At 37.9% G+C, this 14,202-nt stretch overlaps 1 protein-coding gene across 3 annotated transcripts in view; it reads right to left on the bottom strand.

The window, feature by feature from the left end:
* The window catches only part of LOC124789544 (protein tumorous imaginal discs, mitochondrial-like), a 110,126-nt gene that overhangs the window by 22,882 nt on the left and 73,042 nt on the right, over positions 1-14,202 (bottom strand). For all 3 annotated transcript variants that reach the window (XM_047256943.1, XM_047256941.1, XM_047256942.1), the window contains exons 5-6: positions 10,461-10,592; positions 790-983 (exon numbers count right to left, since the gene is read on the bottom strand). In XM_047256943.1, the coding sequence (XP_047112899.1) occupies positions 790-983; positions 10,461-10,592 (326 nt within the window). The remainder of the gene's footprint in view (positions 1-789; positions 984-10,460; positions 10,593-14,202) is intronic.

The raw sequence follows: 14,202 nt of genomic DNA, 5'->3' as shown, positions 1-14,202 counted from the left end.
CATTACGGAGCCACCACCAGTTGGCACAGAGCCTTGTTTACAACTTGGGTTCATGGCTTTATGAGATCTGCACCACACTCTAACCCTACCGTCAGCTCCACCAACTGAAACTGGGATCTGTCTGACCAGACCATGGTTTTTCAGTGATCTGCTGCCCAAATGATATGGTCACATGCCCAGGAGATACACTGCAGGTGATTTGCTATTAGCAAAGGCACTCACATGGATTGTCTGCTCCCGTAGCCCATTAACACAAATTTTGTTACACTGTCGTAACAGATGTGTTCACTGTATATTCCACATTGACTTCTTGGGTTATTTTATGCAGTGTTGCTTGTCTATTAGCATTGACAACACTAAGCAAACATCGTGGCTCTTAGATGTTAAGTGAGGCCCGTCAGCCACTGTGTTGTCTGTCGTGACAGGTAATGCCTGAAATTTGGAATTCTTGGCTCACTCCTGACACTGTGGATCGCAGAATATTGGATTCCCTAATGGTTTCTGAAATGGACTGTACCATGTGTCTAGCTCCAATTACCATTCCACATTAAAAGTCCATCAATTCCCACTACACGGCTGTAATCAACTCAGAAACATTTTCAAATGAATCACCTGAGTAAACACCAATACACTGCCCTTTTATACCTTGTGTATGTGAGACTACCACCATCTGTATATGTGCATAACGCTCTCCCATGACATTTGTCACCTCAGTGTATAACCACCACCACCACCACCACCACCACAGATGACAAAGTTGTTCAAAACTTTAAAATTAAATTAGCTCACCTGAATAGTGTGATCTTCATACACACCCTGTACACGCACAGTACCACCAAGTACAGCTTGTGCCAAGGAAATAGTAGCATCTGTATGGACATCAGCACCATCTCTTCGAAAATAATCAGATTTTTCTACCCTAAATGTTATAAATAATTCCTTGTTACCTACATTCATTCGTACTGTTTGTCCATGTTCAACACCTAAAACATAAGACACATCCCATAATGACATGTGGTTTAGTCACAATTAATACATTCTTATACACTGAAATGCAACATGAGCATGAATCAAGCAACAAAAATTAGTGTGTATAAAATCTTATATAAAAAATCGTGGAACAAGAGGCAGGCACAAATCACACTCTAAAATTAAAAATAAGACCAATGCAAGTTTACTGCTACCCATGGCAATATGAGGATAGTCTGAGGTAATCAATAGAAGGTGATAAAAGAAAAACATGTGTTAAGGGGTGAAATCAAAAACTTTTAAATCTTGAATGTACAAGACAGTCTGAGGTGATTGTTATTTTGGGACATGAGACATTATAATAAATTCAGTGCTACGAAATTTGTCATCTGTCTGAAAATCATTGGTTACTTAGAAACAGCTGTTCTTTCACTCCTGTTACACCTCTAGCAGAGTGTTTTTTAAAAAAGTTACCAAACAGCACTGACATTATTCTTAACCTCCAAGAAACATATGTACTGCAAAAACACAAAGCAATATATATTACCTCAAAATAAATATGTTAAACACTAACATTTACAGCGAAAAACTCTTAAATATTTCTCTCAAATCCATAGCAACCAGAATCTAAACAGCAAGGAAGGGAATTATGGCGACATAAGAATTCTGACCACTATACTCTGAGCCACTGTGTGTTAAATTCCAATCAGCTCCGTAGTATTCCACAGGATGAACCATGTCATACTGTTGATATTGGTCTGTCCAAAATGGAATGTTAAGCTTAAAATTCTCCCTGGTGCTATCTGAGAGGAGTTGGCTATACGCGGACACTAGGTGTCACCCAACATTACATCACCGCATTAGCCTATACTGTATAATACAAACCTAATCTGAGGGGACATAAGATCTAAACGATAAAGGCTAAGTCAAATTTGTGTAACATAAATTAAAAGGATTATCAAAGTGTCCTCATATTTGCCAACTTAGACAATATTTCTTGAAACTGATTTTTTCAACATGTGGTTACTTACACAGTATAACGTGCCTGAATAGAGTTAAAAGAGGGAGCCTTAAAATTTCTCCCAGCATGTACCAATTTGTGACTGCCAGTCATTACCAGACATCTTAATAAGGGACTCTGAAGAACACACTTGGAATAAACTGTGAAAGATGACCTTTTCTTCATTACATTGTGTAAGATTGATATTCATTGTGAAGTACAGTAGAGTTCTGTTGCACATCTTTAACTGTAAGGCTGTATATCAATGTCACTGATTTTGTTAGATTTATTATCATGGGACAAGAAAACCTGTTGTATACAGAAGTGTGCATGAAATCGTGTTGAACTTAAGGAAATAAGAGTGGTGAGCTTTATCTGCTTCAACAAGAAGAGCTTGCACCATGCAATGAGTCATACTACTAAATTAAATCAAATACTGAATACTAATAACTGCACAGTAAAAACTATGTGAATGAAACAGTACACAATTAGCTGAAGAATTTAATATCAACAGTAATATGATAATTAAAATGATGATGGACAATTAGACCTGACAGTCTAACTGAAAAGCTTCAAGACCGCAAAATCGTAAGGGAATGTAGCAATAAATAATAATATACAGATTTCACAAGAAACTGGTGAAAATCTTGAGCTTTTTGTTTGTCTAAATTAATAATCTGAAACAATATTGATCTGGCAGTGCACACTTGTATTAAATCAGCAATAAAATTATTTAGATATACAGTAGGTACATAAATAAGTTTAATGGAACACTGATGCTGCAATTCCTTTCTTTTTTTAAGCGTTTGATTATGTCCGCTGAATGGGAAGTGGCAACTGATGCCGTGCTGCTAAATAGTTGCTATTAAACACTGACGAAATAATGGCCGCTATCGACAGGGGATCTCAAGTTGATTCCGTATTTCTAGATTTCCGGAAAGCTTTTGACACCGTTCCTCACAAGCGACTTCTAATCAAGCTGCGAGCCTATGGGGTATCGTCTCAGTTGTGCCACTGGATTTGTGATTTCCCGTCAGGAAGGTCGCAGTTCGTAGTAATAGACGGCAAATCATCGAGTAAAACTAAAGTGATGTCAGGTGTTCCCCAGGGACCTCTGCTGTTCCTGATCTATGTAAATGACCTGGCTGACAATCTGAGCAGTTCCTTAGATTGTTCGCAGATGATGCTGTAATTTACCGTCTAGTAAGGTTGTCCGAAGACCAGTATCAGTTCCAAAGCGATTTAGAAAAGATTGCTGTATGGTGTGGCAGGTGGCAGCTGACGCTAAATAACGAAAAGTGTGAGGTGATCCACATGAGTTCCAAAAGAAATCCGTTGGAATTCGATTACTAGTATAATTCTCAAGGCTGTCAATTCATCTAAGTACCTGGGTGTTAAAATTACGAACAACTTCAGTTGGAAAGACCACATAGACAATGTTGTGGGGAAGGCAAGCCAAAGGTTGCGTTTCATTGGCAGGACACTTAGAAGATGCAACAAGTCCACTAAAGAGACAGCTTACACTACACTTGTTCGTCCTCTGTTAGAATATTGCTGCGCAGTGTGAGATCCTTACTAGGTGGGATTGACGGAGGACATCGAAAGGGTGCAAAAAAGGGCAGCTCGTTTTGTATTATCACGTAATAGGGGAGAGAGTGTGGCAGATATGATACGCGAGTTGGGATGGAAGTCATTAAATCAAAGACGTTTTTCGTCACGGCGAGATCTATTTACAAAATTTCAGTCGCCAACTTTCTCTTCCAAATGCGAAAATATTTTGTTGAGCCCAACCTACATAGATAGGAATGATCATCAAAATAAAATAAGAGAAATCAGAGCTCGAACAGGAAGGTTTAGGTATTTGTTTTTCCCGCGCGCTGTTCGGGAGTGGAATGGTAGACAGATAGTATGTTTGTGGTTCGATTAACCCTCTGCCAAGCACTTAAATGTGAATTGCAGAGTAATCATGTAGATGTACATGACAATCAAAAAAAGCTGAAGCACACTCTGCAATCCAGTGTTAACTGCTATGAAACTTACTGCCAGGTTAAAATTGTGTCAGACCTAGATTCACAGTCAAATATTGATACTATAGGCAATGTTTTATCATCAGCCATTTAAACACACTTCACACCCCAACTTCCACTCCCTTCTTCATGTTGCCAAAAGCATCTTATTTTTGTCACCACTAACAATGTTAGACAAGAATTGGTGACATTTACGAGCTACTGATAATGAATGGGAGGATTAGAGTTTAATGTCTCATCAAATGTGCAGTCATTAGAGATGGAGCATGTGCACAGAGGACGAAGATGGGAATGGTATTGGCTTAACCTGATCAAAGATACCATTCCAACCACTTTGGGAAATCACAGAAAGCCTCAACCTAAATGGAGATGTTGTAGCGCCTCAAGAATTTCGGTGTAAATTCTAGAAACACCCGGCCTTCAATCGTCTCAAACACCCGTTATTTTAAGTATGAGTGCAGGAGAGAGAGAACATTTCTACCGATCCACCTGTTTCTACGTGCAGGTCGGAAGTTTGTTATTACAAGACTGTAAAAGGGGTGAGTCACTGACAACGACAAGTGTTTGCCTCCAGCGCCACAGAAGACGTGAGGAGAACTCAAAGAATAATTTTGTCGTATTCTTTGATGTGTTAGTGTCTGTGGTGATTGTAAATAAGACTATTGAACTGCTGAATATAGAGTGCTATGCACATTCATGTATTGGACTTGCTTGAGACTAGAGACTTTTAAATTAATTTATGTATTGGCTATGAAGGAAACAAGACACATGTATGAATATGTGTAAACAAGTCTAAGGTGTAAGGAATAAAATAGTTTGCAGAAGTTATTATCTGTGAAAGATGAAAATATAAAGTGATGGAACTGAAAAGTATTATACGAGTACCGAAATTATTTCAAGGATAGAGAAGTATTTTAATAAATTCCGTTAACCCACTATAGTCTTCGAAGAAGCAGCTTGTGGGAGATCGTCGTAGATGACTACCCAGAGAAGAGGATCGGCTACACACAACTACTGAATTGAGAGATGTGTGTGCCTTGCAACCCAATACCACACTCTCTCTTGTCGTCCGAAAACGTTAGAAGGTGAGGTTTCACATTCCATACTTCCCAAATACAATTGTATTAACTGATGACAGTGAAACAAAGGTATAAATCATCACATTTCAACTTCTATTTTCACTTAATTTCTATAAACGATATTCCTCAATCCTTTATGTAGACTGAAAATTAATTTACGTTGACTAGTCAAATACATCAACTCTTAGAACTGGCTGTCAAGATCAAAAATATTTTGTTCCTCCAACATTGCCTTTGGCCTTATATAAGTACTAAAATAACATCAAATGGGTTTGTTAGTTCTTCACAAACACATTATTTAGTTCACAGATTGGGTACGTTTGCTTCGCTCTATCATTTTAATACATCAGTTTTTAACTTGCAAACTATGTACTCATTAAGCACACTGTTGTAGTAATAAACAAAAATCCTACAAACAACTAAGCAGATCAAATAAATGTCAGAATATCAAACTTCCCTGATGTAAAATTGAAGTTACTAAACAAATAGTTGCAACTGAGGCTGAGAATTCTAGGACTAGGCTAAGGCATTAACACAGTATTATGAGACTGCCAGAAGTGTGACAAGTAGCATATTAAAAACTGACTGGCACTGCTTGAAATTTATCTGCTGGAATATAAAAAATATACAATGCTACTTATTTGTCTGAACTCAAGTGAGCAATATTTGCACATTTCTTTGGTAAAATGGATATTATCAAATGTCAAATTTCTTGAGAAAAGTTCACCAGTTTCTTAAAACTTATTTTTAACTTTCAGAAACCAACGTGTTGACTGTCAAAGATCACTGTAACATTCCCTTGAGGAACAAAGGTTTTTTTATAAAGCAAACAAGTATTACACTTATACTCATTCATCCAAAATAATGAGACCAGCAGCTTTTAATATCCTAAGTCCTTTTACACGGTGATGGAAAAAGACAAATTAAAATGTGTATCTACAAAATTATTTTCTGGAAAACCAGAAATGACAATTACAGTTTTCTTAATAGTTTCGTCCCCAAAATGTGTCACTGGAATCAAATAACCAGTTTGTACCCAATGGCAAAATTTGTGCTTAGTGCTTTGTATGCAGATATTGCACATACTGACAATGAAATGATACTGCCCTTCCTCACATGCAGTGTTCACCTGAACTTATCCATACAATATAGAAAGCATAATAATTCATCAAGTGCTGACCGTAGGGTTATGACGAAATTTGAGTGCATTACCAGAAGCCGCAAACAACTAGCACATTTACAGCATCAACTTTGCAAAACTGAGTACGATCTGTGCCACAGCGTCATTAAGTGTAATTAGTCCAGTAGCCCACAAGTTCCCTCCTATTACAATTCAAAATAATTTATCATATTTCTACTACAAAACATACTTCCACCAGCTGCATGATAATGACATCGCCAATAGCAAAACAAAGGCTGCTATTGTTAAGCATGTGCCATAATATCTGTTAGCTGGATGCAAGTGGGGAATAAACATAAATTTGTACGCAATAGCATATCAACTTTCATGAATAGATTGATATCAATCTGTCTTACATTATGACCAGTATCATCATCTCCCAGAAAATAGTACATTTCTACTATAACAACCTGTATACTGTCACAATGATGAAAACATTAGAATCAACTGACAGAAGTGTGTCAAATTTGACTAAAATCAATGGTAAGCGCTCCAGGAAGACCTCATCCCCCCCCCTCCCCAAACACACACACACACACACACACACACACACACACACACACACACACACACACACACACACACACACACACAATAAAACATGTGCTGTACATAGTCATATACCAATGCACAAAACAATGAGAAAAAAAGCACAATTTATAGTGGTGACTATCACACTGGTAGAGAGAAATAATACTGATATACAGAGTGTACCTAAATAGGAATTACATGGTCAGAAGTGTGCTGCTACAAGTAATGCTCTGTCTTTGACAACCACCCATGAACAAAACCATAATAAACTTCACTACAGTCACATCACAGATGTCTGTATATCGATCTTCAAGGTGGTGTCACCCACATCAAAGTGGCAATATGAGGTCACCATTGCTGCATCTCTTTCAATAAGAGAACAAACACAAACTCTGAAAGATTTTACAGAGCGTGGTTAAGCATCTCTGGGCTCAACAATGAGGTTTAACAGTTCCCCGTTTTTGTGTGCACACCAGCACATAGTCTTTACAGTCAAGTCTACAGATGTGGTTGATAACACAAAACATTCGAATGGTAGCCATGTAACGTACTGAATTTTATGGCTGCCCTTCTAAGAAGGGCAATGAGAATACCAAACAGTAATTCCCAAGTAGGGAATGTTGTCCAAGATTGAAGCATTCACAAAACTTTAAGGTTTATTTGAATCTTGTAGCATGATTTTGTTACAATAAACCAATAATAGTTTTTGGCAATAATATGTTTTGACAAAGAATATAAATAAAATATTTTACAATAGCTAAACTGTTTCAAAGTACTGTTTTTAAAAGTGTCAAAAATAAGTGAGGCAGTGCTCTCACAAATGGCTTGGTGGGGTTTACACACATGGAAATAATCCCTCTGAGAACCTAATACCTCACAGATTTTTTTCATTATCTATTAGTAACTAGCAACCCTAGCAACACTTCGCAATTGCTAAATATGTATGGGAATTGGATATTTGTCATAATCTCCTCCCCCCCCCCCCCTCTCGCTCTCTGTCCATCTCCTCCTTCCCCCTCTCTGTGTCCATTTCCTCCCTTCCTCTCTCTGTCCATCTACTCCTCCCCCCCTCACTGATCTTGAGCCTTGTTTACTGTTATTGCAAATTCAGATTCAACACTAGTGTTCTAATCACAAGTTGATAAGCCATAAATTCAAGTTTTCTGTTTTCTATGAAAACTGATTGTGAGGATGAAAACACAACAGCACATTTTGAGTAAACAATTTTTGTTTATATATATTATAAAAATGTATTTACACTTGTATGTTCCACATCTGCTAAATCACTAGAGTGATTTCAACCAAACTTACTACACATACCACTTATTGTCCAGAAAGAATCGCTGTGGAGGTATAAACCATGTACCCATCAAAGGTGTGGGTGTGAAAAAGATAACTCATGACATGTGAATATCCAGTTTCATCCAGTATTTCAGAATGAGAACACTTAGTGAGTTGCAACAATTTACACATTATTTCAAACCTTTATGAGACTCTTCCTTGCAGAACAATGCCCATAAAATGATGAAAGGAAAAAAAGTTTATTATTTAATACATTTTCACTGTTCATGCAGTCAAACTGACACATTAGGCACAATGTTTTAATTTGTTACTTCTTTACTACTAACTGTATCCATGATACATTTTGCAAATAGCACAGAATTTACTTGCAAAATTATGGCACTGTATGACAAATAGTTCACGAAATATGATGTCATAAACACTTTGATGCATGAAAAACTGCTGTATCATGCATTACATTTTAATTTTTTAACTTATTTACTATTAATACTATTCCCAACACATTTCACAGACAGTATCCAACTATACACTAATTATGTAAGTGTAAGACACATTGCTGAGGAAACGCAAAGTCATAAAGACTGAGATATATGAAAATGAAACTGCAGGCCAAAATTCGCTACAGATACAGATGAAATGTGTGTACGCACATGTGTGAAATATCCAGAATGTGATTTTCACTCTGCAGCGGAGTGTGCGCTGATATGAAACTTCCTGGCAGATTAAAACTGTGTGCCCGACCGGGACTCGAACTCGGGACCTTTGCCTTTCGCGGGCAAGTGCTCTACCAACTGAGCTACCGAAGCACGACTCACGCCCGGTACTCACAGCTTTACTTCTGCCAGTACCTCGTCTCCTACCTTCCAAACTTTACAGAAGCTCTCCTGCGAACCATGCAGAATTAGCACTCCTGAAAGAAAGGATATTGCGGAGACTTGGCTTAGCCATAGCCTGGGGGATGTTTCCAGAATGAGACTTTCACTCTGCAGCGGAGTGTGCACTGATATGAGTTCGAGTCCCGGTCGGGCACACAGTTTTAATCTGCCAGGAAGTTTCATATCAGCGCACACTCCGCTGCAGAGTGAAAATCTCATTCTGGAAACATCCCCCAGGCTGTGGCTAAGCCATGTCTCCGCAATATCCTTTCTTTCAGGAGTGCTAGTTCTGCATGGTTCGCAGGAGAGCTTCTGTAAAGTTTGGAAGGTAGGAGACGAGGTACTGGCAGAAGTAAAGCTGTGAGTACCGGGCGTGAGTCGTGCTTCGGTAGCTCAGTTGGTAGAGCACTTGCCCGCGAAAGGCAAAGGTCCCGAGTTCGAGTCCCGGTCGGGCACACAGTTTTAATCTGCCAGGAAGTTTCATGTGTGAAATATGTTAAACATATGTGACATCTGCGTAATCTGTCAAATCCAGGGGTAAAAAGCTCCTCCTAACCCTCGGAGGATCGATTTCAGCCAAACTTGATACACATATTACTTACTACCTGAAAAGAAATACTGTGGCAGTAAGAACCACAAGCCTGCGATTGGAGTAGGGGTCTTAACTTGGTGAAGATGGGAGCAGATGGGGAGGAGGAGATAGATCGGGGGTGGGGGCAAGGAGAAGATGGGCACTTGGTGGGGGGGGGGGAGGGGGGCGGTGGTGGACAGAGAGGGGAGAGAAGCAGATGGACAGGGAGAAAGGCCGGAGGAGATGGACAAAGTGTGAGGAGGAGCAGATGGACAAAGGAGGGAGGAGAACATGAACCAACAGAAGATTGTAATAAATACATACTTCGGCAATACTGGTTACTCAGTTAGTATTATATAAAAAGAAATTGAGAGCTGAAAAAAAGCTACAAATATTTATGACTATCAGGAGCCAGGATATTTCCTCATGCACTGAAAGGAAAGCAAGCCAGCAGAAGCAGCTGAAGGATGGAACATATGGTACAGCAATCACTCAGCTGCTTAGACAGCAAAATCATTAATTTTTCATTAGTGACAATAGGAACAACAATATGAATACTTCATGTTCTACATCCTGGAGGATCTCCTCACTACGGACCAATTGGAATGAAAGTAAATCTAATCTAATCATGGTGCTTAAACTCTCTCATGTTACCTAGTCATTTCTGTGATCCATGCTGCAAAACAGTAACTGCTAAGATTCAGACATGATAAAATGCCAATAAACAGAAAAAACTGATAATTGAGAGGACACAGAAATGATAAAATCTTTCACAAAGGAGTGAAGAGCTACAAAACTTCCTCCCATGAAAGAGAATTATCAGTTACATTTTATTACAGACAAGAATAATATTAATAAGACTGCATAAGAACTGTGAGGTAAAATTAAATGCACAATAATACTGATATTTAATGGCTAAAGCTCACCTGCAGGCACAGGAACTGTTATCCTCTTCCTCTGCACAGTACTTCCCTTCCCTTCACACTCTGTGCAAGGAAATTTGATATGCATTCTCGTACCATGACAGTACCGACAAGTTGATCGCATCACAAACGGTCCTGCAGTAACACAATCAAATTAAACAAGCCCAACTGTTCATGGCAGATCTTACCTTGAGGGGAAAAAAAAACCATATATGCTGCTAAATAAAAAGGGTTTGACTGACCTAACCTTCTGTTCTAATGTTCACCAACCTACCCCTCTTTCAACCCCGAGGAAGGGAACAACAGTTCTGAAGGTTACTATAATTTTTATACCTCATGTGTTTGTCTATTTACTGTACTGGAATCTTACCTCCCGAAGACAAATACTGTCCAAAAATTTAGTCTACTTCTAATGCTACGTTTTTTTAGGAGAATTTTCTTACTGAAATGAGTAAAAGGCTTAAATCTGGCCCCTAAAAAAAGAAAGTCTAAAATGTCTTAACAAATTATGATGCATCATGAAATAACCCATCAACTATAGTGATTATACGGTTCTATAAGAAATTCAAGAGTGGTTACTGATAAGTGTATTTTACAGAGACGACCTCACTCCATTTCAAATGTTGGTAATGGCATACACAGTGTGAAGAAAATATTGAGATTGCAGAGAAGACAAGCAAATTAGTTTTGTATATGCACATCTGCAATTATAAATTGCATCACCAACTGTTTCATTTAATTCACTCAAAAAGTCAAAAGTCCTGCACATATTCTTTTCTGTACTTTAATAGACTAACAGATAATTTGGATTGTCCACACTAACTTTCTTCAATGAAACAAACACAACAGTCTTCTGTACATCTTAATTGTATTTATAAGTCACAGTTTTCATCCAAAATAAAATTTGTAATTTTCAGAAAAGTAATACTTAAATAAATCCAAACTGTTGAGGTCCATTAGAGCAGTAAATGTCCAAAAATATTGACAGTGTTACTACATCCAAGTTCAAGGTTACTTTGTAGAATTATTAATCTCTTCTTCCATTCCATTTTCTAGAATAGTCTGGCAATAAACAACCTGTACACCTTCATAAATTGCTTACTGTACCTTGTCATTATGAAATTAGTTTAAATAAGCTGTGAAAGCTGTAAAATTTACACTTTTTAATTGTTGATATAATGTTAAATGGAAAACTGTGATCATACACAGGAGGTAGGATCCAAAAAATGTGCCAATCTTGAATAGACAATGTCTTTAGAACAAAACAAAATGTAGTTACTATTCTCTTGCCACAGTTTGGCAACTGTCAATTTTTTTTAGGTTAGAGGGCCTCAGGGAACCACAGAGAGGGCAGGTAAAACACAGCAAGTTAGTCATAGAAACCATCGGTATTGTAGTTGTAATTTTTCGTAGCTGTGTTGAGAAAGAACCAGAGCTCCAAGCCCTAATAGAAAGCACTGATGCTCAAATAGTTGTAGGTACAGAGAGCTGGCTAAAGCTGGAAATAAGTTCAGCAGAAATTTTTTCCAAGGATCTAATAGTGTTCAGAAACGATAGATTAAATACAATTGGTAGTGGAGTATTTATTGCTGACCGAAGTAGTTTGCCTTATAGTGAAATTGAAGTAGATAGTTCCTGCAAAACAGTATGGGCAGAGGTTATACTTGACAGTCGGACTAAACTATTAATTGGGTCGTTTTACTGAGCCCCAACTCAGAAGATAAAGTTGCTGAACAGTTCAAAGAAAACTTGAGTCTCATTTCAAATAGATACCTCACTCAGAAAACTTGAGTATCATTACAAATAGGTACCCCACTCTTACAATTATAGTCGGTGGTGACTATAATCTACCCTAGATATGCTGGAAAAGTTATACCTTTAAAGCGGGCATAAAATGTCATCCGAAATTGTACTGAATGCTTTCTCAGAAAATTATTTTAAACAATTAGTTCATGAGCCCACTCAAAGCATAAATGCTTGTGAAAACATACTTGACCTCTTAGCAACAAATAATCCTGGGCAAATAGTGAGTATCGTGACAAATACAGGGATTAGCGAACACAAGGCAGTAGCTGCTAGGCTGAATACCGAAACTCATACAACCATCAAAAAGAAACAAAAAGTATACTCCTCAAAAAAGTTGATAAAAATGCTATTAATGCCTTTTTAAGACACAGTCTGCACTCCTTCCGATCTGATTATGTAAGCCTAGAAAAGATGTGGAATGATTTCAAAGAGATAGTAACAAAAGCAATTGAGAGATATAGTCCACATAAATTAATAAGTGAAGGTACTGATCCCCCATGGTGCACAAAACAGGTCAGATTGCTGTTGCAGAAACAGCAAAAAAAAGCATGCCAAATTTAAAAGAACGCAAAATCTCTAACACTGGCAAAGTTTTACAGAAGTTTGAAATATAGCACGGACTTCAATGCAAGATGCTTTTAATAATTTCCACAACGAAATTCTGTCTTGAAATCTGGCAGAAAACTCAAAGAGATTCTGGTCATACATAAAGCACACCAGTGGCAAAACGCAATCAATACCTTCACTGCATAGTGACAACAGTGAAATCACTGGTGACAGTGACACTAAAGCAGAGTTATTAAACACTATTTTCCAAAACTCCTTCACCAAAGAAGAAGAAGTAAGTATTCCTGAATTCCAATCAAGAACAACTGCCAAGATGAGAAACATAGAAATAGATATCCTTGGTGTCACAAAGCAGCTTAAATCACTTAATAAAAGCAAGGCTTCTGCACCAGTATGTATACCAGTCAGCTTCATCTCAGCGTATGCTGATACAATAGATCCATATTTAGCAATTATATACAACCACTCACTCACTCACAGAAAGATCCATACCTAAAGACTGGAAAATTGCTCAAGTCACACCAATACCTAAAAAGGGAAGTAGGAGTTATCCGTTGAATTACAGGCCCATATCAATCACGTCGTTTAGTAGTAGGGTTTTGGAACATATACTGTATTCGATCATTATGAAGTACCTCGAAGAAAACGATTTACTGACACAGTCAGCACGGATTCAGAAAATATCGTTCTTGCGAAACACAACCAGCTCTTTATACTCGTGAAGTAATGAGTGCTATTGACAGGGGATGTCAAATGGATTCCATATTTTTAGATTTCCAGAAGGCTTTTGACACTGTTCCTCACAAGCATCTTCTAACCAAACTGCATGCTTATGGAATATTGCCTCAGTTGTGCGACTGGATTTGTGATTTCCTGTCAGAAAGGTCAACGTTCATAGTAATAGATGGAAAGTCATCGAGTAAAACAGAAGTAATATCCGGTGTTCCCCAAGAAAGTGTTATAGGCTCTCTATTGTTCCTGATCTATATTAACGACATAGGAGACAATCTGAGTAGCTGTCTTAGATTGTTTGCAGATGATGCTGTCATTTACCATCTTCTAAAGTCATCAGATGAGCAAAACGAATTACAAAATGATTTAGATGAGATATCTGTATGGTGAAGAAAGTGGCAATTGACCCTGAATAAAGAACAGTGTGAAGTTACTCACATGAGTACTAAACGAAATTCGCTAAATTTCGATTACGCAATAAGTCACACAAACCTCAAGGCTGTAAATCCAACTAAATACTTAGGGATTACAATTACAAATTCCCTAAATTGGAATGATCACATAATGTTGTGGGTAGGGCCAATCAAAGACTGTGATCCACTGGCAGAACACTTAGAAGGTGCAACAGGTCTACTAAAGA

The sequence above is a fragment of the Schistocerca piceifrons genome, chromosome 3 (genome assembly GCF_021461385.2).
Source record: "Schistocerca piceifrons isolate TAMUIC-IGC-003096 chromosome 3, iqSchPice1.1, whole genome shotgun sequence".
Classification (NCBI taxonomy): domain Eukaryota; kingdom Metazoa; phylum Arthropoda; class Insecta; order Orthoptera; family Acrididae; genus Schistocerca; species Schistocerca piceifrons.
Note: the sequence above shows the minus strand (reverse complement) of the source record. Positions and strands in the feature narration are given on the sequence as shown.